The sequence below is a fragment of the Trachemys scripta genome, chromosome 1, assembly GCF_013100865.1.
Source record: "Trachemys scripta elegans isolate TJP31775 chromosome 1, CAS_Tse_1.0, whole genome shotgun sequence".
NCBI lineage: Eukaryota > Metazoa > Chordata > Testudines > Emydidae > Trachemys > Trachemys scripta.
The window spans coordinates 71,426,221-71,453,298 of NC_048298.1; the positions used below are offsets into that span (position 1 = coordinate 71,426,221).

The 27,078-nt window shown below is 42.9% G+C and overlaps 1 protein-coding gene across 1 annotated transcript in view; it reads left to right on the forward strand.

Annotated features, from left to right (window-relative positions):
* The window catches only part of ACSS3 (acyl-CoA synthetase short chain family member 3), a 124,439-nt gene that overhangs the window by 84,174 nt on the left and 13,187 nt on the right, over window positions 1-27,078 (forward strand). Inside the window, exons 10-11 of the mRNA XM_034772167.1 lie at window positions 11,054-11,149; window positions 16,945-17,008. Of these exons, the coding sequence (XP_034628058.1) occupies window positions 11,054-11,149; window positions 16,945-17,008 (160 nt within the window). The remainder of the gene's footprint in view (window positions 1-11,053; window positions 11,150-16,944; window positions 17,009-27,078) is intronic.

The window sequence follows — 27,078 nt, forward strand, 5'->3', positions numbered from 1 at the left end:
CAGGTCAAATTCCAATTTCAGTTTTGTGTGGAAAAAAACTTGGAATGATCAAAACTTCTGTTCATGAGCCTAATGCTGTGCTTCTCTAAAGATTTTTCACTTTTTTTGTAGACTCAAGGTAGGATAAAAAACTGTGGAGCCCTGGTATATGACCTTAGCATAGAGATCTGGTGTCATGTCAACCTAAGATACTTAAATGCGATGTGGCCACATTCTGCACTAGCTGAGGCTTCCTAGGGTTCTTTAAAGGTAGCCTTATAGCAAGTATATTGCAATAGTCTGGACTGAGGTGACCAAGTTATCCTATTCCTTTGCTAGCTTATTGAGAATCAGCTCCTTGAAGTGCACCTGGAAATAGATAGGAAGTCAGGGTGGAGCACTAGAGTTGTATGCTCCTCTTAGCCTAACCCACTTAAAAGTCAGTCATCCACATTGTACATAGCTGAAACTTCCTGGTACCTTTCCAAAATCATCCTGAGTAGAGTGCGTTGCCATAATCCAGCCTGAAAATGACAACATTTCTGTTCTGTTTCTCTAACAAGTAGATCCATTTTGAGTAATGGGCAGCATGGTGAATGTAGACTGTCTCCACTTGGCAAGAATCAAGTAATTCTCACTATCAAAAGCTTTCCAAGTTGTCTTCAGAGAAAATCACTTAGTGTACGGCAGTCTCTCTTTCACTGACTACAGGATACCAGAGCAGGAACGGGAAAAGGGCTGTCTTTTCTGGTTGGGTTTCAGTCTCACTGCTGGATATTCTGTATATGTTGGGAAAACTTTGTCCTACCATTATGATATTTCTTTTTAAAGAAATGTTAAAAAGATCATGACAAACTAATGAAGGAGTCTCCATCAGAAAGTTGATTTAAAATCAAATGAAACAATAAACTTGAGTATTACCTTAAATGTAGTATTTATGATGACCCTTGCTATAAGGGCAGAATCCTGCTGCTTACCCTTTCTGACTTTGTAGTGAATGAAATTGTATTTTTAGCAGGCTATTGGCACCTAGCACCATGTTGGCACATTGCATATCTAATAAATAAGAGGACATAGGTGGGAAAAAAAGAATATAACTATCAGCTTTCAAAACCCTTTGATCCGTGTATACCAAATCTCATAAATAGTCTGGAATTAAACATAAAATTGCCTCTGACACAATTATCACAGTTCAAAGAAACATAAATAGAAAATAAATTCAGAGGTAAGAATGAAAGTGTGTCCTTACCTCACCTCATCAAATAGTGTCTAATGAGTAAATTTTGTTTAATTCCAGACTAGCTTTCTGACAGATTTGGTGCCGGGCAGGCAAAGGATCTTTCAAGGTGTTATCTTCCTCCAAATTCTTCTGTGTTTGTTTCTTTCTTGCTGCACTCTATCTTGTTGATCTTCCTTGTGGGAACATCCTGTTCAGTATGCTAGGATGGAGTTTAGCCTTTCAGAAAATTGAATCTTTGCCAGTAAATTTTACTTCATTTGCTGACGCACTGAACAGTGTGAAGAGGGGCAGAGGATGGGATGAAGAACTTCTCCCAGTGGTAGGCACCAAAGTGTAAATAACTTTTCCTAAGTGTAATTGTTCACTAGCTGTTTTCCTGGTAGTAAAGTGGCTAGTCACAGGTTAGTAGATGACCTATATGAATGTATGTCTTTGTTACTGTTCCCCTAATCTTCCCTCCCCTTTGACAAGTGAAATGCCTGCAAGATGCATGGAAACAATTTGAAAACACAATAATAGAGGCTCAAAGTACATGTATAGCCCAAATTAAAAAAAAAAAATGGTAAGAGGTGCAAAACTCCCACTGTGGCTAAATAGCAGAGTAAAAGAGGTGGTTAGAGGGGAGAAAGGCATCCTTTAAAAATTGGAAGCCAAATTCTATGGAGGAAAATGAGAAGGAACATAAATTCTGGCAAGTGTAAAAGCATAATTAGGAAAGTCAAAAAAGAATTTGAAGAGTAACCAACAAAACATACAAACAGCAATTTTTTTTTTAAAAAGTGCATCAGATGTGGGAAGCCTGCCAAAAAATCAGTGGGGCCACAGGGCAATCAAGGTGCTAAAGGAGCACTGAAGGAAGACAAAACTATTGTGGAGAAGGTAAGGCCATGTCTACACTAGCGAACTAACAGCGGCACAGCTGTACCAATGCAGCTGCGCTGCTGAAAGATCGCTCATGTAGCCTCTCTATGCCGATGTGAGAGAGCTCTCCTGTTCGCATAACAAAACCACCTCCACGAGCAGCGGTAGCTGTGTTGGCAGGAGAAGGTCTCCCACTGACATAGCGCTGTCCACCCCGGTGCTTCTGTTGGTGTAACTTATGTTGCTCGGGGGTGTTTTTTCACACTCCTGTGCAACATAAGTTATACCGACAAAAGTGATAGCGTAGACAAGCCCTATGTGAATACTTTGCAGTGGTCGTCACTGCAGAGGATATGAGGGAGATTCCCACATCTGAACCATTCTTTTAGGTGGCAGGTCTGAGGAACTGTCCAAGATTGAAGTGTCAATAGAGGAGGTTAACATAAGAATGGCCATACTGGATCAGACTAAAGGTCCAATCTAGCCTAGTATCCTGTCTTCCGACAGTGGCCAATGCCAGGTCCCCCAAAGGGAATGAACAGAACAGGTAATCATCAAGCGATCCATCACCTGTCACCCATTCCCAGTTTCTGGCAAACAGAGGCTAGGGACACCATCCCTGCCCATCCGGGCTAATAGCCACTGATGGACCTATCCTCCATAAACTTATCTAGTTCTTTTTTGAACCCTGTTATAGTCTTCGCCTTCACAACATCCTCTGGCAAGGAGTTCCACAGGTTGACTGTGCGTTGTGTGAAAAAAATTGTTTTTGGAACAAATTGATAAATTAAACAGTAATAAGTCCTAGTATTCACCCAAGAATACTGAAGAATAAGTATTCACCCAAGAATTCTGAAGAAACTCAAATATGAAATTACAGAACTACAAACCGTGGTATGTAACCTGTCACTTAAATCAGCCTGTGTAGTAGATGACTAATAGCTAATGAGGATAGCTGATGTAACACTGATGTTTTTTTTAAAAAAGGCCCCAAAGGTGATTCTGGCAATTATATAGGCCAGTAAGCCCAATTTTAGTACAAGGCAAATTGGTTGAAACTATAGTAAAGAACAGAATTATCAGACACAGGAACACGATACGTTGGGAAAGAGTCAGCACAGTTTTTGTAAAGGGAAATCATGCCTCCCCAATGTATTAGAATTCTCTGAGAATGTTAGCAAGCATGTGGACGAGAGTGATCCATTGGAATAGTGTACTTGGACTTTCAGAAAGCCTTTGACAAGGTCCCTCACCAAAAACTCATAAGCAAAGTAGAAAATCATGGGATAAAAGGGAAAGTCCTCTCATGGATCAATAACTGGTTAAAAGATAGGAAACAAAGAGTAGGAATAAAGGATCAGTTTTCACAGTGGAAAGTGGTAAATAGTGAGGTCCCCCAAGGATCTGTATTGGAACCTGTGCCATTCACTGTATTCATCAGTTCTCTGGAAAAAGGGGTAAACTGTGAGGTTGCAAAATTTGCAAATAATAGAAAAGTACTCAAGATAGATAAGTCCAAAGCTGACTGTGAGAAGTGACAGAGATTTCTCAAAATTGTGTGAGCAGGCAACAAAATGACAGGTGAAATTCAATGTTGATAAATACAAAGTTATGCATATTGGAAAAAATAATCTCAATTACACATACAAAATGGTGGGGTCTAAATCAGCTGTTACCACTCAAGAAAGAGATCTTGGAGTCCCTGTGGATAGTTCTCTGAAAACATCTCCTCAATATGTAGCAGCAGTGAGGACCAGCAGTGAGGTACCATTACGAAAGGGATAGATAGTAAGACTGGAAATATCACTATATAAATGCATGTTACACCCACACCTTGAATACTGTGTGCAGATCTGGTTGCCCCATCTCAAAAAAGATATGTTAGAACTGAAAAAGGTACAGAGAAGGATAACAAAAATGATGAGGGGTATGAATCAGCTTCCACATGAGGAGAGATTAAAAAAACTGGGACTATTCATTTTAGGAAAGATATAATTAAGGGGGGATGTGATAGGGGTGTATAATCATGAATGATATAGAGACAGTGAATACAGACGTGTTATTTATCCCTTAGCATAACACAAGAACCAGGTGTGACCCAATTAATTTAATAGCCAGCAGGTTTAAAACAAACACAAAGAAAGTTCTTTACACAATGCACAGGCAATCTGTGGAACTAGTTTCGAGGGGATGTTGTGAAGGCCAAAAGTATAACTGAGTTCAAAAAAGAACTAGATAGGTTCGTGGAGGTTAGGTCCATCAATGGCTATTAGCCAAGATAGGGAAAACAGCCTCATGCTTTCTCTTTAAACCTCTGACTTCTAGAACCTGGGACTGGATAATAGTTGCCCTTTTATCTTCATTCCCTTTGAAGCATCTGGCACTGGCCACTGTTGAAAAACAATATACAGGGCTAGTTGGGCCAGCATACAGGGTTGTTTGTTAGGCTCCCACTGTCTCATGCGAACCACGTGTGCACATCAGGGACCAGCATTTGACCAGCATACCTACCTATGGTAGGGTAGATACTAAAAATGTTACATTCACAGTGGTAACTAGCAAGACGGTATCATAAAGTAGCTGCTACTGAAATTGCATATCCGCTGTTTTGGAAATATATATTCCTTATTTAGAAGAGATGGAACACAGTTCAGTCTTTTTATATTTTTTTATTGTGTAGTGAGTAAGTGCAGAAATATAAATCAATATAATAGCATGGTTCACTTTTAGTTCACATTGTTAGTTTTGTAGATTGTGCATAAAAAACACAAAGTGGATCCTAACTTATCCTTGAAGACTTCACAAATCTCCCCCCGTCCAAGACCTTTGAACAGCAGGATTCTGCAGTGACAAATTTATGTCAGTTCCTAGTGCACACTAATCATATCTGTGGATTAGGTTACTGTAATGTTCTATGCTCATTCCATTTTTCTGACAGAATCATTGCTTTGCAGCTGTAGTAATTTTCCTTGTCAAAGGCATTCCCTATTCCTGTCAACTTGTGTATAAAGAGAAATTGGCTGGAGTTCACAAACTGCTGTCAACAATGATACTAAAGGTAGAATTTATTAATATTTCTGTACTTGGCAATGTTGTGAGTAAGAAATATAAATTGGTTTGCTGAGTTACCGACAGTCACATCCACAACATTGCATTAAAACAGTGATAAAGTGGTGTATTGGATGGTTTCATGAAACTCATAATGGGACATTCAGCTTTTTGGCGATGCCTGTCTGTTACAAGTTCAAACGCGGCTTAGGTTGATAGATACTGTAACAATTTTCAGTGAAGGAACTACTTTGCAGCCCACGTGAACTGAGTTTAGCAGTTTCAGGCCAATTCCTTGGAGTGGAATAAGACAAAATGAGTCCAGGATCTCCATGACCAGACTCTTCCACGCTTCCTAGTCACAGACCTAACACTGAGTATATTCTTCCTGCAAACTAGACCAGTCCTACATGGACTCCCTGATTCGGGAATCCAACATGGGGGTGGGGAGGTCTTCCACCATTATCATAGCAGGGGGACAATATGTTTGTGGCTCTCTTGGCTGCAGTCACTCCATTGGGATGATGTCAGCAGAGCTACCCTGACTCCCACAAAGTCCTTTACTCAGGTGGTTAAATACTGAATCCTCTATTTTCTGGAATGGACCCCGGGTTTCCTGAAGATGGGGGAGGAATAGAGGAGGCCCAGGTGCCATAAGAGGAGATTTGTGATGACTGTTGTGTTATACAGGTGGGATACCGTCTGGGGCCCTGGATTTCCCAGCCCTAAGTTTCTAGCTCCCTATCCTCCTACTTCCCTCCCGTGTCATCCCTCTCACCCCCACACATTTTTCATTCTTGCAGGATGGTACTGCAAGGCTTTCAAGTCTGCATTCTGCCTCCCCCCACATTTGTTTGGTGCCTGGGCCTATATCTGTTGCTGGTCTAAGCTGAAGTTAATGGAGTTGCACCTGACTCTGTCAGCAGTGAATGTGACCTCATCTATGGGAACAGGAGGCATTAGAGAAAGGAGCTGTATAGAGTAGCAGTTGTTTGGGGTATACTGAAGCAGTGAGGATAGGCTGGAGGGCCTCACAGGGAGAACGTTAACAGGCTGAAGAGTGGTGTTTGGAAGGGGAGCTTTTTCCTCAGTACCACCCACCGCAGCAGCAGGTAGTTGGGCATCAGCTTGTCAGAAGTTTAAATTTTAAATACACTGACAAGTGATGTCCACAAACAAATGAGCAGTCCAGGTCATCTGAAAGGAGACTGACTACGTCCCATGATTTCCTTTTCTCAGCTCTGATCTAAAAGCCAAACCCACATACCACCTTTTGGTCAGGTCTGCATTAAAAGAGTCTGTTTCAGTAAAGCTATGCTGGCTGAGGGCTGGTCCACACTAACCCCCCACTTCAAACTAAGATACGCAACTTCAGCTACGTTATTCACGTAGCTGAAGTCGAAGTATCTTAGTTCAAACTTACCGTGGGTCCAGACACGGCAGGCAGGCTCCCCCGTCGACTCCACATACTCCTCTTGTGGAGCAGGAGTACCGGCGTCGACGGTGAGCACTTCCGGGATCGATCCGGGATCGATTTATCGCGTCTAGACAAGATCGATTGCTTACTGCCGGACGCGGAGGTAAGTATAGACGTACCCTTAGACCGCTAGTGTAGACACTGCATATGCTGATAGAAGGAATTCTTCTACTTCAGTAGTAGCACATCAACCTTGAGTGATTTTAGCTAAGCCAACAGAAAGACTCTTCTGTCGGCTTAGTTGCATCTGCACTACTCCATTCCGCTGGTATAGCTAGACTGCCTAGAACAGTGGTGGGCAACCTGCGGCTCATCAGGGTAATCAGCTGGTGGTCTGCAAGACAGTGTTTACATTGACTGTCTGCAGACCCACCACTGGCCTAGAAGGTATGAATTTTTTCACACTGCTACGTGACATAGTTATGCTGGCATAACTTAGTAGTTTAAACCAGGCCTTTCTCAACAGACGTGTTGCAGTAGGTTTGGCAGCCTCCTCCCTGCAACTCCTGCAATCAGCTGGAAGATTCTCCCCTTCCCCTTGCTTTCTGATTCCCTTCTCCCCCTTCTACTCCCCAGGGAAATGCGGATTGTGTAGAAATTTGGTGTATTTAAGTATATCTGCCCTTATTTTTCAATTTGACTTCATTCTGTTTAAAAAAAATTGAATGGGGAGAAAAGGTTAGGGTCCATAATAGCCCAATATCAGTGTTTTGGGGAAAATGCGGTTCCAAACCTGCTGAATAATATCTGTCAGGGTTTCTGCTTCTGCAGCTCCATTGCCTTCTGCTACTGCCTCCCTGCTTCTACTACAAGAGAACCCTGGCAAATATCCTCACACACATTGTTAAATGGGATGAGGCTCCTTTCTTTTACATCATAGTGAAGCAGGAACCCCTTACCTTTTTTTCTGCCTGCAAAATACGAGTCTCTCGCTCTTTCAAGGAAATAGGCCCATATTCTGATGTTATTAATCTTTGCCAAAACCCTCACTTAAACTATGGCTCAGAGGTGCAGTAACACTGTAGCCTTATCGTTTTTTCTAGTTTTCACACATCATTTATTCCACCCTCTTTCCTCCTTTTCTCATTATAACTCTGAACCATTTTCTCCCCCATTTCTGTTTTCTACTGTGAATCTGTGCCCGCCCCCACCCCAGTTTTTCTCTCAGCCTGGGTGCAACCCTCAGTCTTACTTTCTCCCAATCTCTTCTGACCTGTTCTCCCTCTGCTCAGTTAGTTGTTGCCTCCATTTGTTTTTCTCTTTCCTACTTTCTCTGTAGCCCTCAAAGCTCCTGTTCAGGCCAGTTTCAGCCTCCTCCCACTGGAGATCCCTGAGGTTCTAGTTCAAGCTGCCACCAGCTGCGTCCACTGCCTTTCCCCTATTCTATCTGTGACCTCTGTGGCTCTTATAAGTGTAGCTGTTATCTGCCTCCTGCAGCCAGCATCTGAGACAGGCTGCCTTAAGGTGGGATTTTTTCAGAACTTGGCATGCTTCTCTTGCTGGACACAGCTTCACCTTGGTGCAAGTTCAAGGGCCATCTCTGGTCCTGCACTGGCTTGCTTAGTTTGAAATATGGATGAGTTGAAATTCCAGTAAGGCCATCAGTGTCACTGGCCAAAACTACTGCACACCAGCCCATTTTGGGCCCTGCATACATGGGAAAGCCAGTAGACTGAATAAGGACCCTATTAAATATTCTGTATTAATCTTACCACTGACTGGTTAACTCCTGTAAGAATCTACCAACATGAAAAGCCTCCATAGCGAGAATACAGACTTACTTCCTTCTGGAAGGAAGCTATGGCTGCTGTAGAGCAATGCTTCTGTAAACATAGACAACTCTCACAGATTTATTGTGAGTCTTATAATTTTTTTTCATTATCCCCCTCCCCCTCCTCCAGACCCTGGCGTTATATAACCACATCAGAACCTCAGCTTTCATTTTAATGAAAGTAAATTCCTAGCCATCCTGGGTGTGGAGATAAGCTTGAATATCTGAGCACTGAAGATTCACAAGCCAGAAAGCAAGTAAAAAAACAAAAACACTTCAATGTACTGCTTGTCAAATCTCATGCTTTTGGGGGTTTGACTCATGATTTGTTGAATGCTTGGGGCTGGCAATACTGAAGGAATGACTCCTCTTCCCCCAGCACTCCCATGAAGTTTCTTTCTAGCAGCTTCAGAAACTTAAGATACGTCTGCATTGCAGTCATGGGATTTTGTTGCAACTCGTGTGAATGTATCTGAGCTAGCTTTAATCATGACTGCAGCACAGATATACTTTACTTTATACTACTTTATTTTTCCTTTCTTCTTCATTGTGTAGCTGCAAATAGTTCCCAAAGTGGTATCTCAATGAGAACCCCATGAGTTATAAAATAGATATTCCTGAACTATCTGCAGTAGTTCCAGATAAAGTAGTGATCCATTGCTTCATAACAGAGACTACTCTCTGGTCTTCCTGCCCAGCAGCATAAAATTGGGAAATATTACATTTGTCTGCTTACTGAGCATCTCAAGGGAGAGAATTTCTCAGCCCCAAAATAGAATTCTGCATATAGTTGGTCGACTTTGAGAAGGCTTTGCACAACTGCATTCCCCTGTCTGTATGTAACACCATAAATTTTAAATGCCACATTTGATCAATTCCAGGGAATATTCTAGGCATGAGTGTATCGATTTACAGGCAAAATTGAAAAACTGAAAGGAGGAAAATGCGGGACATGGAGCCCCTGTCATCTGTTTAGCACAACAGCTTCCACTTTCTCTCCAGTTGTCTATAAATCAAACTGGTTGAAGGCACCCATTAATATCTTCCAGTATAACAGTATCCCATCTCATCTCTCCTCATTCTTCCAATAGCTTAACATGTTGACACCCTGAATGACAGATGGAAATAAAAATGATGAGGAAGAGGAAATGCGGGATGGGAGCATACACAGAGCCCCTGGAATGGGAGGACCCTGGTATAGGGGAGGCAGTGAAACATACAGTCCATGGTGGGAGGGAACTTGGGGGACCCTGGTATAGGGGAAATGAAGGTGCACACAGAGTCCCTGCCATGAGGGGAAATGGGGGTGGAGGGGATGAGGACGCACAGAGTAGACTCATAGACTCTAAGGTCAGAAGGGACCATTATGATCATCTAGTCTGACCTCCCGCATGATGCGGGCCACAAAAGCTGACCCACCCACTCCTGGAATAATTCTCTCCCTTGACTCAGCTGTTGAAGTCCCTAAATCATGATTTAAAGACTTCAAATCGCCGAGAATCCTCCAGCAATCGACCCATGCCCCATGCTACAGAGGAAGGCGAAAAACCTCCAGGGCCTCTGCCAATCTACCCTGGAGGAAAATTCCTCCCCGACCCCAAATATGGCAATCAGCTGAACCCTGAGCATGCGGGCAAGATTCTCTAGCCAGATACTCTGGAAAAAGTTCTCTGTAGTAACTTTTAATATCCCATCATTGACCATTGTTACTAATTACCAGCGATGGCACGTTATTGACCTATTGACTAAAATCACTTTATCCCATCAAACCATCCCCTCCATAAACTTATCAAGCTTAATCTTAAAGCCAGAGAGGTCTTTTGCCCCCACTGTTTCCCTCGGAAGGCTGTTCTAAAACTTCACCCCTCTGATGGTTAGAAACCTTCGTCTAATTTCAAGCCTAAACTTCCCGACGGCCAGTTTATATCCATTTGTTCTTGTGTCCACATTAGTACTGAGCTGAAATAATTCCTCTCCCTCCCTGGTATGGAGCGGAGGGACGGATAGGGGACACGGAGAGCCCCAGGCATGAGGGACAGGGTGGGGGAAGTTACAGGGAGTCCCTGAAATAAAGGAGGATGGGAGCTTATGGAGTGGAATGGAGGAATGCTGGTGTGTGCAGTCAGCTCGGCCTACAGAAGCTACGAAACGTGCAACCGCCTAGTGATACGCACTTTACACAGAAAGCAATAGGATAATCTAAACAGAGAGGTAGAATAATAATAAGACAAGTCTGGTCTAGTGTGTTTTCTAGAGATTGTTCCTCTTGATTCTGGTTGATGGGACAACTCTAAAAATACACATATAAAATAATCTTATGTAGCAGTCCGATCATCTATAGGTTTCTTGCGAACATGTAATTTATTGTTCTCTGACTCCCCTAGGTCCACAGTAGAATAAGCTACAGGTTCCTTTTTTCTTAGTGCAATACAGACTTTTTTTTTTTAATTGTTTGTTATTGAATGGAAACATGGCCTTTTAGAGCACTCTGGTTTCTGTGGTGAATTTGCATTCATTACATATTATATATGAATCTTCTGAATTCTAAATCTTTCATTGCTCATCTGGGAATGTATTTTTGATGTTCCGAACTAGAAACCAAGCTTGGCACCAATAAGTACTTAATGACACTAAGTACAAGCCTTAACTGACACATTTTCCTTCTATTACATAACAGAAACTGGATCTGCAATTACTGCTTCCTGCATCGGTTTGGGAAACTCTACAACTCCTCCACCAGGACAGGCAGGAAAATCAGTGCCAGGATACAATGGTAAGAATGTGCAGTGTATATCAATAGGGGAGGAAGTTGCTTGCACTTCTGAGACAGCTCAGCACCTCACAAGATCAGGGTTTAAGATTGCAGTTATTGTTTAACGATCTAGGGCCAAAATTGGTCTCTGCTCAATCAGCTTTGTACCTCTCTGGTTTAACTGGCTACTTAACTGGGTGAATGTCCATGTGACATAGGGTCAGCATAGTAGTTCCTAACCGATGTTTCTTTATTTTTCCTTCCTCCCCAGTTTGGCTGGGGAAAAAACATGATTTGGGAGCTGACACATCCTGGAGATCCCATTGTGTATGTTACCAATTGGCGCAATTTAGAGCAGCCCTGATGCTATTCCATGTTGCCCCTTGGAACCAGTCTAGTGGCTCCCGAATGGACTTAAAGCCATTTTCTCTCTCTCTCTCTCTCTCACATGCACACATGCAACTTTTTGACCTGTATCAGGTTCAGAAGCATCAGTTCTTACAATCAGACTCCAGTATCCAGTACGATTAAAATTACAGCAACCACTTAATCGTATGGGTTTTAATTTATCCTGTATCCCTTGAAGATGCTTGCATCTTTCAGGAAGTGCTCAAAAACTCACAAGGGCAGACCCGTAGCAATCTGCATTATTAGCAAACATTCCTTTCCATCTTTCAACTGTTAGTCTTACCCATTCCTTATGCACCCAAAATTTCTCAGGCATACAGTTAGATTTGAAAGTGCACAAGGAACTGCAGTTGTCATTGTACTGTTGAGTCTGAAGGTTTGGAATGCCTGCATACAAAGGGGCAATGGATATTACGAAACATTCAAATCTTCAAACCATAATCTGCAGTAATCTAGTGTTAAATCATAACCAGCAGTGACATTGTTTTTTAGCTGTTAGGAAAAATAGTGTTAATAGTGATCATCTTTATAATTGGTGGAGAGGGAATAGTAGCTAGACTATGTAGCTAAATAGTGCTTTAAGAACGTATTGTCATACTTGTACCTTACATCTATGACTACATGTGTTATTCAGAGGCTAAATGGTTTTGCTTGTTGGACATATACGTTGTACATATATGTTTAATAAACACACTAATCTGATCTTTTTCTGCACAACAATTTAATTTAAAAACTCACCTGATTTTAAGTGTATAAAGATGATTCTTCCTGAAGTCTGTGACCTCTACAAATATGTAATGATGAACTAAAAAGCAACATGGTAAGGGTATAAATCTTGTCTATTTGTACCTGCCTCACATCCTCATTAATTTTATCAAAGAAGACAGTGTTTGTGTTCAGACTTGTACAGGGGCTCATATTTGAGAGAGTTGTTAAACACGTTATGTTTCAATACATATGCAGCATTTTTATTTCTAGCTGTATGAAATTATAGACTGTGAACCAGCATAGGGCTTAAAAAGTGAGAGCTTTCATTGTTTGGAAGGTATTTGCATGCAGAGTGCGCAGCCATGAGATGAAGAATTCTAAAATATTTTTATACCTGGGAACTCTGATTTTGACCCAGAGTGTTCAGGAATTACTTCAAGAAGGACACATAATTAGATTTTTTTGAGGTCAAGCCATCTACAGGAGGAGTGCTCACATTCTTGGGAAGGAACGGTTGGCTGACTTTCTTCTAACAAGTAGAAGTGAACATGAACATTAAAAAAAATAAAGATTTTCAGCTGCCCTAGACATTGGCACTAGTAGTTATTGTATGAAGACAAACAATGAATGAAAGATGAAGTTAGAGAAAAGGCTTAAAGTTTGACCAGAGCTCTAATAAGCAGGGAACAATGGCAGAATATAATTGCATCAAACCTGTTCCCAAAGCTCTGTAGTCAGGCTTAGCAAGAATACGTGGGACGCACATATGCAGAGATTTTAAATGAATTCTGCAAAACCCGCTGTTAGAGTATCTAAAAACTTCCTTCTAAATGGATGAAAGGGAATTGCAGAAGAATGTCAGACTTATGAATATCAGAGTTACGAACTGATCAGTCAACCACACACCTCATTTGGAACTGGAAGTATGCAATCAGGCAGCAGCAAAGACCAAAAACAAAAAACAAAAAAAATCCAAATACAGTGCAGTACTACTTTAAACGTAAACTACTAAAAAAAAATAAAGGGAAAGCAGCATTTTTCTTCTGCACAGGAAAGTTTCAAAGCTGTATTAAGTCAATATTCAACTGTAAATTTTTGAAAGAAGAACCATAACGTTTTGTTCAGAGTTATGAACAACCTCCATTTCTGAGCTGTTTGTAACTCTGAGGTTCTACTGTACTTTAAAATAGACTATAAAATGAACGCATATTCATGTATGTTCCGTAAGGGAACAGATGTCACATTTCCTTTCTAACCAATGGTTCAGGACCACTTATTGGAAAAGTTTACAAATCCTGTAACCCTGCTGTTAATGAAATACAGGACCTTGAAATCACTTCTGATTACTATCTCACTTTTCCTCACTTCAGTTGTGATATGACTCTAGCTGTTGCTACTTTAGCTACTAGTTTGTGATAAATGTTTTATGCCATTTAAAAGATGGACTCTGTGCTTTCTGATAGTATAAAATTGCATTAGTAGTTCTCTGGACAATGGTTGCTGAAGTCATGATACCTTTAAATTGGATTTGGGGAAGTAAAATCGGAAGAAATGCCCTTTTACCCCCCACCCCTCCAATGGCCAAATTCTTTCCTATTATACCATTGTAAATACAGAGTAAAGTATATTGTATGAAGTGACTCCAGCTTTATATTGGAGTAAATGAGAGCAGGATTCAGCCACAGTTCAAGATTCAATGTTGGGTGACCAGGTTAGGCTATGAATGCTGCATACCACTGGAAAACTAATTTAAACCTGAATTAATTTTTTAATAATATACCTCATTCATTTCTAGCTCTGACGTTTTCTGAGATCTGACCTATTTGGTATTGGTCCCTTGGTCTATATGTTTGTTTGTTATTTATCCAAGACAAAATACAGCAAGTTTTGGATTTGAGGGCAGTAAATACCCTGAATATAGGTTGGTAGCCATGTAATTCAGGAATACTCCTAAACTGCTGTTCTTTTTAAAAAAATTCTAAAAATCTTGGAAACCTAAATACATAGCTGTCAGGAAACAAAATCTAATATGAAAAACTGATGTTAGCACCTTGATAAACAAATTACATTAAACTGAGGACTCTAATGCATCCAAAACAAAAACCAACAAAAAAATGTAAGTTCTTGAAACTGTGATATGAGTAAGACTATCTCCTCCTACTATATGAGTCCAAGTTTTCCAAGTCTAACTTGATGGATTTTTCTTATGTTACTTGAACAGGTACAAGCAACAAATAGTGTTTACAGAATTTGTAGTCATTGCCCAGGAGAATGGAAGCTTCTTGTTAGCATCCCAGACTTATCCTCCCTCGAATAGAGGGGACAGGATGACCTCTGAGTTCCTATTTATCCTTCGTAGAACCTTTCTTAGCTTACCTTTTGTCTGTCTCATTAACCCTTCCAATTCTTGGGCCTTTATCTGTCCTTATGCCAAGTCTCTGACCCATTGTCTGTGACAGGCTATGCAGGTGTTAAAATCACTGTCCTTGCTGAAGGAGTGGTTTCAGACAGCAAAGATCAAATTTCAGCAGTCCTGGAGTCTGTGTATTAAGTAGGCACAATGATACTTCAAAGGTCTGTTGGCAGATGTGGGTATCTCTGCTCTCACCTCAACTTTCTTCCTTATTGTCCAAGGCTGTTGTAGCAGGATGGACCTAGCTGGACGTTCCTGTCGCAGGTCAGGTCAACTGCACCTGTATTCCCCTATGGAGTCTAGCAAGGGCATCTGCTTTTAGGCTCCCTGTTCCTCAGCTGTCACCTCTCTTGGGCAGAGACCCACATCTTGTTCCCTCCAGTCATGGTCAGGGTTTTCCGGCTGCATAGTTCCCTGCCTACACTGTGTTATTCCTGGCATGCCAGACTGCCTAAACAGGCCAGCGTCTACTCTTTGCTTTCTTTTCAGATGCTGTAAACAACATAATTGCCCATACTTATAAATTACTACACAGGTCTTCCTAAGCAAGCACATTTATTCTTCAAGTGAAAAGCATTACAGAGAAAACATTAAAAACAATAAAAGAACCTACACAAATGTTAATAAGCTTGACAGAGATCACCCCAACTCCAGCAAAGACTCTGGTAGGAGTCAGTCCTTCAGACTCCGCCAAGGGATTTTCCTATGGTTAAAACACCTGTAGCTCAGAACAAGCATCCCCATAAAATGGTTAGTACTTTCTTTAGACACCTTGGATCTTTAGATTCTGGGAATGGGTAAGCAGTAGACAATGATTACCTCCTCATGGCATTGCTTCAACCTCCCCTTTGAGATTCCCCAGGCAAACCACTTGACACTATCCAAAAGTCCATTCTTGTCTGGCCCATTGTTCAGTATAATCCTTTGAAGTTCATAACATTTCCCAGGGCTCACAATAATACATTACCTTTGCGTTTAATACAGTGGATGCCAAATAAACTTAATTCAATAAGGTTTTTTTAAGGATATTGCAGGAAATTGCCATATCTATCAGAGTTACCTCCTCTGCTTGGCCACACTCAAATAGCTTATGATTTAAAAGGCTTAATATGCCTCTTCTCCCTACCTCCACTTGCTGTTTATGTGCATCAACCATTCTTAATGAGGTATCTCTAGCTATTATAAGCCATGCCTCTGAGTAGTTAGTACAGATAAGGGTACCACAGCCCTGGGCAACAAGTTATTTGTCATCCTTCCCTTGTTCCCAGGCAGCATGGATTTGATTCTAATAGATTTCCTAGATAAAGACTATCAAAGAGGAGGTTCCAGGCTCTGTCCTTGTAAACCTAAATGTTCTCTATTGAAATATAACCAAATTACTGAAGATTGTAACAAAGGTAGTGTGGACCATTGAAAATGGCACTGGAGTTGGTCTCTGGATTCTGTTCCCAGCTATGCCACTGACCTGCTGTGTGAGTTTGGGAAAATCAGAAGTTACTTCACCTCACCTCTCTGTAGTATAAAAAACACAATCCTTCCCTGTTGGGATGGTGGTTTCACTATGCAGAGTCTGACAAATCAGAGACCGATTTTGTGCATTTGAAAAACAGACAGTTTTTTTTAACCACAAATGATATTTATTGAGTGGACGTTAGGTCAATCTCTAATAACCTTAGTTGTTATCACTTACTAATATTTCTTGTGGGCTCTTTTTCATGGGCTCACTGCCCTACTTATGAAAGGGCTTTTCTTAATTGAAGATTCAGATTTCGCTGTCTGGAGATTTTTTTTCTTTTAATTTTTAGTTTGGGGTTGGTTTTTTTTTTTTCAGTCCAACCAGATGTTTCTCCCTCCCAGTTTGTGTGTCTTTAGTTTAAGGCCTAGGGATTTGTGGCGGGGATGCTAACAAGAATCTTTAACTCATCTATTTTGGTACCCAGAAATTCTATAATTACTTTTGTTGCCTGTTCCTACTCCACACTGAAGTGTGACATAAGTGGACATTCATCAAATTAAGGTTTGTAGACATGGTGAGTTAGTGTGCTGCAAGCCAGGGTGTGAATCTACAATGAACTAGCTTGCTGCATGGACCTGTTACTGCACAGTAGATGTTCCATAGTGCTCTGTATCAGGGTTTACCTAGCCAGTTAGTGCATTGTAGCTTCTCACCCTGGCTTGCCTTGCACTAACTCCCCAGGTAGACAAGCTTTTTAGAGATTGTCTTTGTCCATCTGAAAAGTACCATTTGCAAGGAAGAAAAATGATCTCTTTCTTTGTTACTTTGCAGTGATGGTTCTGGATGACAACGAGCAACCAGTGAAGGCCAAGACTTTAGGAAATATTGTGGTAAAGTAAGCAAGTCAAAACTTACAAGGCCTCTTATAATTAAGAGGAGCTGCCTTACATGAAAACTGTTGAGAAGGGCAGACTATTATTTTTTGGCAAAGACATAAATAGCAGTGGCACATAAAGTAAGGAGGATGAGAGTAGAAGAGCACGGCTGTCTCTCATGTTGATTTTTAGGAATCTCTTACTTTATCCTGCAACACTAATATGTGAGCAGTCAACTCACCTGGTACAAAAGGGTTAAAACAAACTCTATACTGCTTTTTTTCTTTAATGGCAGACTTCTTTGCTACGTTTCTTATTTGTCGGCACAAGGACAAGCCTAATTACTGTGATGCAAGAGAACACTGCCATGTCTCTGACTTCCTTCTGATTCCATGAAGGTCTGCAGCGTCACAGAATTACATGCTTGATTTCTAGGAGGATGAAGCAATGGCTGCTTGCTGCTTCTTTGTCTAGCTGGCTCAACCTAAAGCAGCATTTGCAAATTCTTTAGGTTTCCTCATCCTGCTAAAGCAAGAGCCCTTCTGTTATCTGAAAGTGTGGTTTGTATGGAGAGGATGGCTACAGGTCAAATGAGGAACATGTATTGAAAGACTCCATAGGCAAGAGAATCATTGTTGTTCTCCTTGCTGTGTCTTCTCTTTGATAACACTTGACAGCAAACTCCTTTGTCTCTCCAGTCTGGTATGTTTCATAAACATTAAAAGTCACTTTAAAATGCACACCCTTTTTTATACCTTCCCACTCCAGTCCCTAAAAGGAGATTTTTAGGTACTTCAGCTTAAAGCCACTCTAAATACTAACTGCTTTTCTCTTATCTCCTTTTCTGCTTTCTCATAATCTTCAGCTTCCATTGTGTCTGCTCCCCTGGCACATGCCTGTTGCATTTCTTGGCTGATTTACAGGTAATACTTGGGATTACTGTCCTTTTGGTCAGCCAGGTACCTCTTTCTGACTTACAAGCTAGTATAACTCTCAGCAAATACAGGTCTCTATGACAATACACCAACTCACTGTTGTTTCAGTAAAAGCTAGGAGAGCAGTGCTAGGTCAAAAACATCTTTTAGAAGGCTGGTAAGTAATATACTGGAAGTTTAACATTGGTCTGCACTAGAACTGATTGAACATTTTTGGCTAAATGAAATTTCCTTGAGATGTGCTCAAAGTCAAAATGTTTTGTGCAGACATAACTGTTTCAACTAAGTTTTTGTTGGGGAATCTGGAGAGAAGGGGAAGGAAAGCATGACTGACTGACAGACTGTAGGTAGGTGGTTAGGGCATTGGTTGGAGATGTGGGAGACCCAGGTTCAAGTCCCTGTTCTCCCTGATTATGTGTGATCTGGGAGGAAAAACTCCACTTTGGTTCATGCAGAGCAAGCACTTGAACCTGGCTCTCCCACATTTCAAGCCAGTGCCTTAACTTTTGAGACATCCTACCTCTTTTCCTCCCCTAATTTAAAAGCTCATTTGCATTCAGAAAATGGACACTTTCACACATGGCCATAAGAAACTTTTCTCCTTAACGGTACCCATTGGGTGGCTCGCGCATCTTCTGCTCTGGGTACTGCTGCATGCAGGTATAAAGGGAAGAGCTGCTCCCACGCCCCTCTCAGTTCCTTCTTACTTCCCATAACAGTCGTTGGAATCCCTTTTCATTACCAGAAGTTTTCTCTCTGCTCTGCGTATAAATATATATAATTGTAGTTAGTTAATAAGTTTGGTTATGTTCAATTTTTTGATTGTTTTCCATGTTTTGGGGTTCTACCACCTGCACTTAGGAATGCCCCAGTTGCTGGGCTTCAAGCTAGTTGCTAGTGAGTGACCCGCACAGTAGTTGTCTTAAGTGCCAGGGCGAAGCACATGTGAAAGACCGGTGCCAGATTTGCTGTAAATTCAAGCCTTAAACAAACAAGGATAGGGAGGCTAGGCTGAAGTTCCTGCTGATGGTACTCAGACCACCCTTGAGCTGTCCTGCTCCAACGTTGTCAGAGTCCCGGCACTCATCTCCTTCCCTTGTGCCTAGCAACAAGCATGTGTCTTCCAAAGAGGCACCCACCAGAGGAAGATATCCACCCTCAAAGCCTGAAAAGAGAGGTGAGAGGGAGTTGAGTAGAATATATCTGAAATCCAAGCATTTCTCCTCCAAATCAGTGCCTAAATCGGCACTGGACTTGACGCTGTCCTCTCTGGTGCCAAAGTGGCACCGTTGTGGCATAGCAGTAGACACACATGATCTGAACTTGAGGTTTCAGATGATTCAGTCTATTGTTATAGATCACAAAGCTCACCCAGTCACAACAGCATGAAACTGTTTGAGGCTTCTGGGGCATGTGGCCTTGTGCGGTTACTTGGTTCAAAATGCCAGTCTGCACCTCATAATTCTACAGGGTTGGCTACTCACCGTGCTGTCACTATCTGGACTCGGTAGTGAAGGTCCCTCTCACTCCCTCATCTCCCTAGCTTGATGGACAGTTCCAGCCAATGTATGTGTGGGAGTCCCTTTGCCTGCCTGCAACCGACGCTCATGTTAGTGATCAATGTGTCTGCCCTTGGCTTGAGGACCCATCTGGATTCTCTACAGACTCAGAGTTTAGGTCTGCAGAGGAATTGGCTTTCGAAAGCTGTTAGATTGGCCTGCCAAGATTTTCCGCTACAGATCAAGGGAAACAACCTTTTAGTCCTCACAGAGAACACAGCAGCAATGTTTTACCTCAGCAAGCAGGGAGGAGCCCGCTCTGTCAAGAGGCTACACTGCTTTGTGAGCTTTGCACTGCCAGCTCAATAAGCCTAGAAGCTTCTTATCTACTGGGGTCCAAAACAATCTGGCAGATCACCTGAGCAGATCATTTACAAGACCCCATGAGTGGTCTCTTTGTCCACATCTGGCCAGATACATCTTCCATCGGTGGGGGTTTCTGCAAATAAACGTATTTGCGACAAGGATCAACAAAAAATGTCAGCAGTTCTGTTCCCTACAAGATCACAGCCTGGGTTCCCTGACAGATGCATTCTTACTACTGTGATCAGGCAGGCAGCATCACCGTTCCTTTTTTTTCGGTTCAACAGCTACTAGATTACTTATTGTACCTGAAACACTGAGGTTTGACCGCTAGCTCTGTCAAGGTATATCAGGCAGCTATTTCAGCATTTACTCCTGGGGGAATTCTGTGCTAAAAAAATAAAAAATTCAGCACCAAAAAAATTAAAAACTCTGCATACAATATTTTAAAATGCTACAAAATTCTGAAAATTTTATTTGTCAAAATAACACAATATAATCATGCCAGTTTCAATTATTTTGGTCATTTATTTCAAAATACCTGTCCGCAAGTATATCTGTACAATACAGACAACAAAGAAGATTCCCCCAGGAGTAGAAAGTTAAAGAAACCCTTACGACAACCCAGTTCCTGTTTCTCGGTTATGCTTTTACCAGGCGCCTCAGTCTGGGTGTGTCACACGTGCCAGCTCGGCACAGCTTGGGGGAAAACTCTGCCCCTCCAGTCTTTTAGTTAATTCTGTTTTTTTCACCCTGCCCACATAGGTTACCATATTTCAAGTTCCGAAATAGAGGATACTGCCAAGGCAAGAGGGAGTTGCAGGGGTACAGTTGAGGGGTGCTGGAGGTGGCTGCACACGGCCCCCGAGCCCAGACACCTGCACCCCTTTTCCCCCCAGAGTTCAGCTGTGGGGCCAGACACCCGCACCCCCTCCCTCCAGAGCCCAGCTTCAGGCTCCACTCCACACAGCATTTGTTATTGTCCTACTGGGCAAAAACGACGCATATTTATTGATGGGGGAGGCAAAATGTAAAGATTTGGTCGCCTCCTGGAACAGGTCTAGTTGCGCCCCCTTCTGGGAGGCCCCCCTCCCTTACCTTCTGTCTCCCCTCCTGGAAAGCAGTGGCCCCTCCCTGCAGATTTCACCTGTTGCTTCTGCCTCTCCCTGGAGGGTGCAGCTTTCCAGCTCCAGCAGCTGTTGCTCAGGGATGGGGCCTGGTCACACCATGTGACCAAGCAGGGCCAGCAAACTCTGGCAGAAATCTGGGGCGGAGGGGCACCTGACCCTGTGTTCTGGGCACTCTGCTTATTGTGCAGCCCTGGCTCACATGCCATCTCCTTTGTTCAGGGCGTGCTGGGAACTGCAGCCTGTGTACGCCTCTTGCATTGGTGCATTGCGATTTGGGGAGCTGGGCTCTGTCAGGTCCAGCAGTCCCTAGCAGCAGCTCTGCAGTGCCAGTTCTGTGGGGAAAAAATGAAATTATGTGCAGAACATTACTTCTGTGCAAATTCTGCATTGTGCAGTGATACAGAACTCCTCCAGGAGTAAGCTTTCCAGCCCAAAGTGGATAATTGGTCTGTTTTCTCTAATAACATGTTCACAGGGTTTTTGAAAGGGCTAGTCAAATTGTATCCTTGGTTGCAAGACCACCTTCTCCAAGCGATCTAAATTTAGTGCCTTCAAGACTTATGGGTTCCCCTGTTTGAGCCTTTGGCTACATCTATGAATGAAGATGGCAGTTTTGGTTGCCATCACCTTGGCCAGAAGAGTAGAATATCTGCATGACTTAATGGATAGGCCTCTTTATACAATCTTCTTTAAGAACAAGGTTTACTTGCAGCCTCATCTGAGGTTTGTCCCAGAGGTGGTATCATCTTTCCTTATCAGCCAGCCAATTTACTTATCTGCATTCTGCCCAAAGCCACAGTTGTAGATCGGCAACCTAGTTCTCAGTCAACCCATTTGCTTCCTGTTGTGGTGTTGCTCAGGACTTGAGAGACAATGCTAGTGTTGAGTGAGTTGTTCTCCAATCATGACCCGCCCTCCTAACCCTCTGTGTCGGAGGTCTGGCAAGATGAAACTGAGGGGGAACTGGGGCCGCTCTGTCCTTTATACCTGCATGCAGTGGTGTGTCCCAGCAGGAGGAGCTCAAGCTACCCAACGGGTACTACTGAGGGGAAAAGTTTCCAATGGCTGTACACTGGGCAGACAGACATCAAGATTGGATTGGACATGTGCAGTACATCCAGAACAACAGTTACTGAACAGGTTAGTAACTGTTTTTTTTCCCCAAATACCAACACTCAGCAAAATATTTTGAAGCACTTGACTGTTTGTCCCAAAAGTGGTAGAGGAGGAGTACTCATTGGTGAATTTGGTGACTTTGTGGCAGTTAAGCTGAACTATATTTATTTGTTATACATTCATGTATAGCTATTTCTGTATCTTGTATCACCTTTTATTCTAGGTTCTTGTCATTAATGGCCTATACTATAGGGGACCATTTAAAGTGTCATTGCTAGCCTTGGTAAAGCCAAAAGTGAGCTTTCTTAACAAGTTTCCCTTTTTAAAGAGCTTTAAAGATTCTAAGGGTATTTGTATTGTGGGTTTTTATTCTGTCCTCCCAACCCCCATCTTGACTTTTGCTGCAGTTGGATGAGTTGGTGGAGAAGGCGGGGGTGGGGAATCTGAATACTTTTTGTATTCTGTAATTCCTGGTAAAATACCAGTATAGTATCCTCTATTGTAGCAGTATGGCCTTCTGTCGGGCAGGGGGGGGTACGGTCTGCGTCCAGCTGTATCGCTTAGTGGCAAGAGTCTGTGGCTGTATCACCTGGTGGCAAGAGTCTTTAGGGTCAGTGGTAGGGTAACCCCGGGACCTCCCTGCTCCACGTGGTTCCAACCAGGGCCCTGTGACTAGCAGGTCGGATATGCCCCCTGGGGGCGGTCACCACCAAATCTGTTTCCTGGGTCCTTTCCTACGTGGCTTCTGTCAAAGTCACCACAGGGGTTGGCTTATCAACTTACACTGAGGTTTCTCACTGACTGTGATCGGAGGCTATTTTCCTTCAATCAGGCCCCGCTTTGCCCAGTCTTCATGGGGGATCTTCAGCAGCTCAACAGTGGGGTCTGGTCCAGGTTGCTGAGGAACTCCTGTGGCCTCTCTGCAGGAGCTACAAGCCTGGGGCTGCTCCCTTGCTCTCTCCAGCCTGACTGGGCTGGGCTGCTGCCTTTTGAGCTATGCCACCATTGTGAGCGTGCCCAGCAGGTATGGCTGGGCAGGGCATCTGGGCCCAGAGCTGCTCGTTAACTCTTTGTTCCCTGTTGTGGGGCTTATACACTCCACCACTCCCTCATAGTATGGTGGGGGGAGAATCAGAAAATAAATTATACACCAAGAATCCTTAAGAAACAACACGAGACCTCTTGTGAAGTAGGTTGTTTTTTCCCCCTCTTCTTTTGATATAACCACTTGGACACAGTGTCCCTTTTAAATTATATTCTATTAGGTGAAACTACGGAAATGTAAGAAAAAACATTAGTGAAGTGGAGAGGGTGAATGATGACCATTACGCTACTTACTTGTGAAGTTGCAACTTGGATGCTGCTGAGTGGAAATACATTTGTAGAAATTACGGTCAGCAGTCTCAGCATTTTTCTCCAAGTTTAATTCTAGCAATATGACATCTTCTTGGCAGTTTTTAACAGGTTTTACTAATAATAAACTAAAAATCTGGGGTTGTTAGGAAATGTAAATCCTCAAGTCATTTGCTGCTGTTTCCAGCACAGCCTTTGTGTACTAGAAAAAGTCTGAAATGCTGACACACTACTATTTTTTTTTCCATTTAAGGCTAGAATTTGACTGTTCTTTCTGAAAGGTGAGGAAAAGAGACCTTTTCTCACCCTGACCTCCCACAGATCCCATAAAGATACTTCAGAAAGGCAACCCATGTTGTTGGGAGAGAGCAGGGCTAATAAGGAACATAGCACCCTAAAGCATTGGGAGAACAGGCATAGTCATGGCCTTTTCTCTCCCATGCATTAGCCTGTGGAGTATTATTGCACCTTTTAAAAGGATGTAGCAGTTTGTTCCTTGTTCTTCATCCTGTTGTAGTCTGATATATAGATTATGTATTAATTATATTGATTACTTAAGGATTCCCACTTATCACTTTGAGGTTTGACAGGTTCTTGTCCCAAGATCAGGCCCAGTATTATTAAAATTACTGTATAGTTGCAAAACTCACACTGTAGGAACCCTTCTGTGTTTACAATAGCACTTTTCATGTTTAGGTCTCAAAGTGCTTTACAAAAGAAGGTCACTATCAATATCCACATTATAAAGATGGGGAAACTGAGACACAGAGGGGGGAAATGACTTGCCCAAGATCACTCAGCATTCCTGTATCAGAGCTGGAAATACAACCCAGATCTCACGAGTCCCACTCTTGTGCTCTACCTACTAAGCCGCATTGAAGTGAGGGGAAGTTGGCAGTTTTTCAAAGAGACATTATTAAGGGCACAAGAGCAAACTATCCCGCTGCGTAGGAAAGATGGGAAGTATGGCAAGAGACCACCCTGGCTTAACCAGGAGACCATCAATGATCTAAAATTCAAAAAAGAGTCCTACAAAAAGTGGAAACTCAGTCAAACACCAAAGGATGAATATAAACAAATAACACAAGTATGTAGGGACAAAATTATAAAAGCCAAAGCACAAAACGAGATCAAACTAGCTAGGGAAATAAAAGGAAAAAAGAAAACATTCTACAAATACATTAGAAGCAAGAGGAAGATCAAGGACAGAGTAGGCCCGTTACTCAATGAAGGGGGAAAGACAATAACAGAAAATGTGGAAATGGCAGAGGTGCTTAATGACTTCTTTGTATTGGTTTTCACCGAGAAGGTTGGTGACAATGGGACGTATAAAATAATGAATGCCAGTGAAAATGAGGTAGGATCAGAGTCTAAAATAGGGAAAGAACAAGTCAAAAATTACTTAGACAAGTTAGATGTCTTCAAATCACCACGGCCTGATGAAATGCATCCTAGAATACTCAAGGAGCTGACTGAGAAGATATCTAAGCTATTAGCAATTATCTTTTAAAAGTCATGGAAGGCGGGAGACATTCCAGAAGACTGGAAAAGGTTAAATAGAGTGCCCATCTATTAAAAGGGAAATAAGGGCAACTCGGGAATTACAGACCAGTCAGCTTAACTTCTGTACCCGGAAAGATAATGGAGCAAATAATTAAACAATCAATTTGCAAACACCTAGAACATAATAAGGTGATAAATAACAGTCAGCATGGATTTGTCAAGAACAAATCGTGTCAAACTAACCTGATAGCTTTCTTTGACAGGGTAACAAGTCTTGTGGATGGGGGGAAGCAATAGTTGTGGTATATCTTGACTTTAATAAGGCTTTTGATACCGTCTCGCATGACCTTCTCATAAACAAACTAGGGAAATACAACCTAGATGCAGCTACTATAAGGTGGGTGCATAAATGGTTGGAAAATCATTCCCAGAGAGTAGTTATCAATGGTTCACAGTCATTCTGGAAGGGCATAACAAGTGGGGTCCCGCAGGGATCAGTTCTGGTCCGGTTCTGTTCAATATTTTCATCAATGATTTAGATAATGGCATAGAGAATACACTTATAAAATTTGTGGATGATACCAAGCTGGGAGGGATTGCATGTGCTTTGGAAGATAGGATTACAATTCGAAATGGACAAACTGGAGAAATGGTCTGAAGTAAATAGGATGAAATTCAATAAGGACATGTAAAGTACTCCACTTAGGAAGAAACAATCAGTTGCACACATACAAAATGGGAAATGACTGCCTAGGAAGGAGTACTGCGGAAAGGGATCTGGGGGTCATAATGGATCACAAGCTAAATATGAGTCAACAGTGTAACACTGTTGTAAAAAAAAGCAAACATAATTCTGGGATGTATTAGCAGGGGTATTGTAAGCAAGACACGAGAAGTAATTCTGCTCTACTCTGCGCTGATTAGACCTCAACTGGAGTATTGTGTTCAGTTCTGGATGCCACATTTCAGCAAAGATGTGGACAAACTGGAGAAAGTCCAGAGAAGAGCAACAAAAATGATTAAAGGTCTAGAAAACATGACCTAAGATTGAAAAAATTAGTTTGTTTAGTCTAGAGAAGAGAAGACAGAGAGGGGACATGATAACAGTTTTCAAGTACATAAAAGCTTGTTACAAGGAGGAGGGAGAAAAATTGTTGTTCTTAACCTCTGAAGATAGGACAAGAAGCAACGGGCTTAAATTGCAGTAAGGGCGATTTAGGTTGGACATTAAGAAAAACTTCCTAACTGTCAGAGTGGTTAAGCACTGGAATAAATTGCCTAGGGAGGTGGTGGTCTCTCCATCATTGGGGATTTTTAAGAGCAGGCTGGACAAACACCTGTCAGGGATGGTCTAGATCAGGGACGGGCAAACTTTTTGGCCTGAGGCCTGCATCGGGCTTCAGATATTGTATGGAGGGCCGGTTAGGGGAGGCTGTGCCTCCCCAAACAGCCAGGCATGGCGTGGCCCCTGCCCCCATTCACCACCCCGCCCCGCTTCTTGTCCCCTGATGGCCCCCCCAGGACCCCTGCCCCATCCACCCCTCCTGCTCTCTGTCCTCTGACCACCCCTGGAGCCTGTGCCCCTAACTGCCCCCTGCTACTCCAGCCAACCCCCCTCTTCCTTCCTGATGGCCCCCCCAGGACCCCTGCCCCATCCAACCATCTCTTCTTCCTGTCCCCTGACTGCCCTCGGAACCCCACCTCTGACTGCCCCCCATCCAACCCCTCCTTTCCTTCCTGATTGCTCCCTCCCGGACCCCTCCTCCATCCAAGCACCCCTTCTCCTTACCGCCCTGGAACCCCCGACCCCATTCAACCCCCCTGTTCCCGGCTCTCTGACCACCCTCACCCCTATCCACACCCCCAGCCCCTGACCACCCCCTGAACTCCCCTGCCCTCTATCCAACCTCCCCTCCCCCACTCCCTGCCCCCTTACTGTGCTGCCTGGAGCACCGGTGGCTGGCAGTGCTCCAGCTGCGCCGCCCGGCTGGAGCCAGCCACGCACCGTGCAGCAGAGAGCACTGGGTCAGGCTGGGCTCTGAAGCTGCATTACCCCAGGAGCTCACAGCCTCACTGCCCAGAGCATTGTTCCCGTGGCGCAATGAGCTGAGGCTGCAGGGGAGGGGGAACAACGGGGGAGGGGCCGCGGGCTAGCCTCCCGGGCCAGGAGCTCAGGGACCGGGCAGTACGG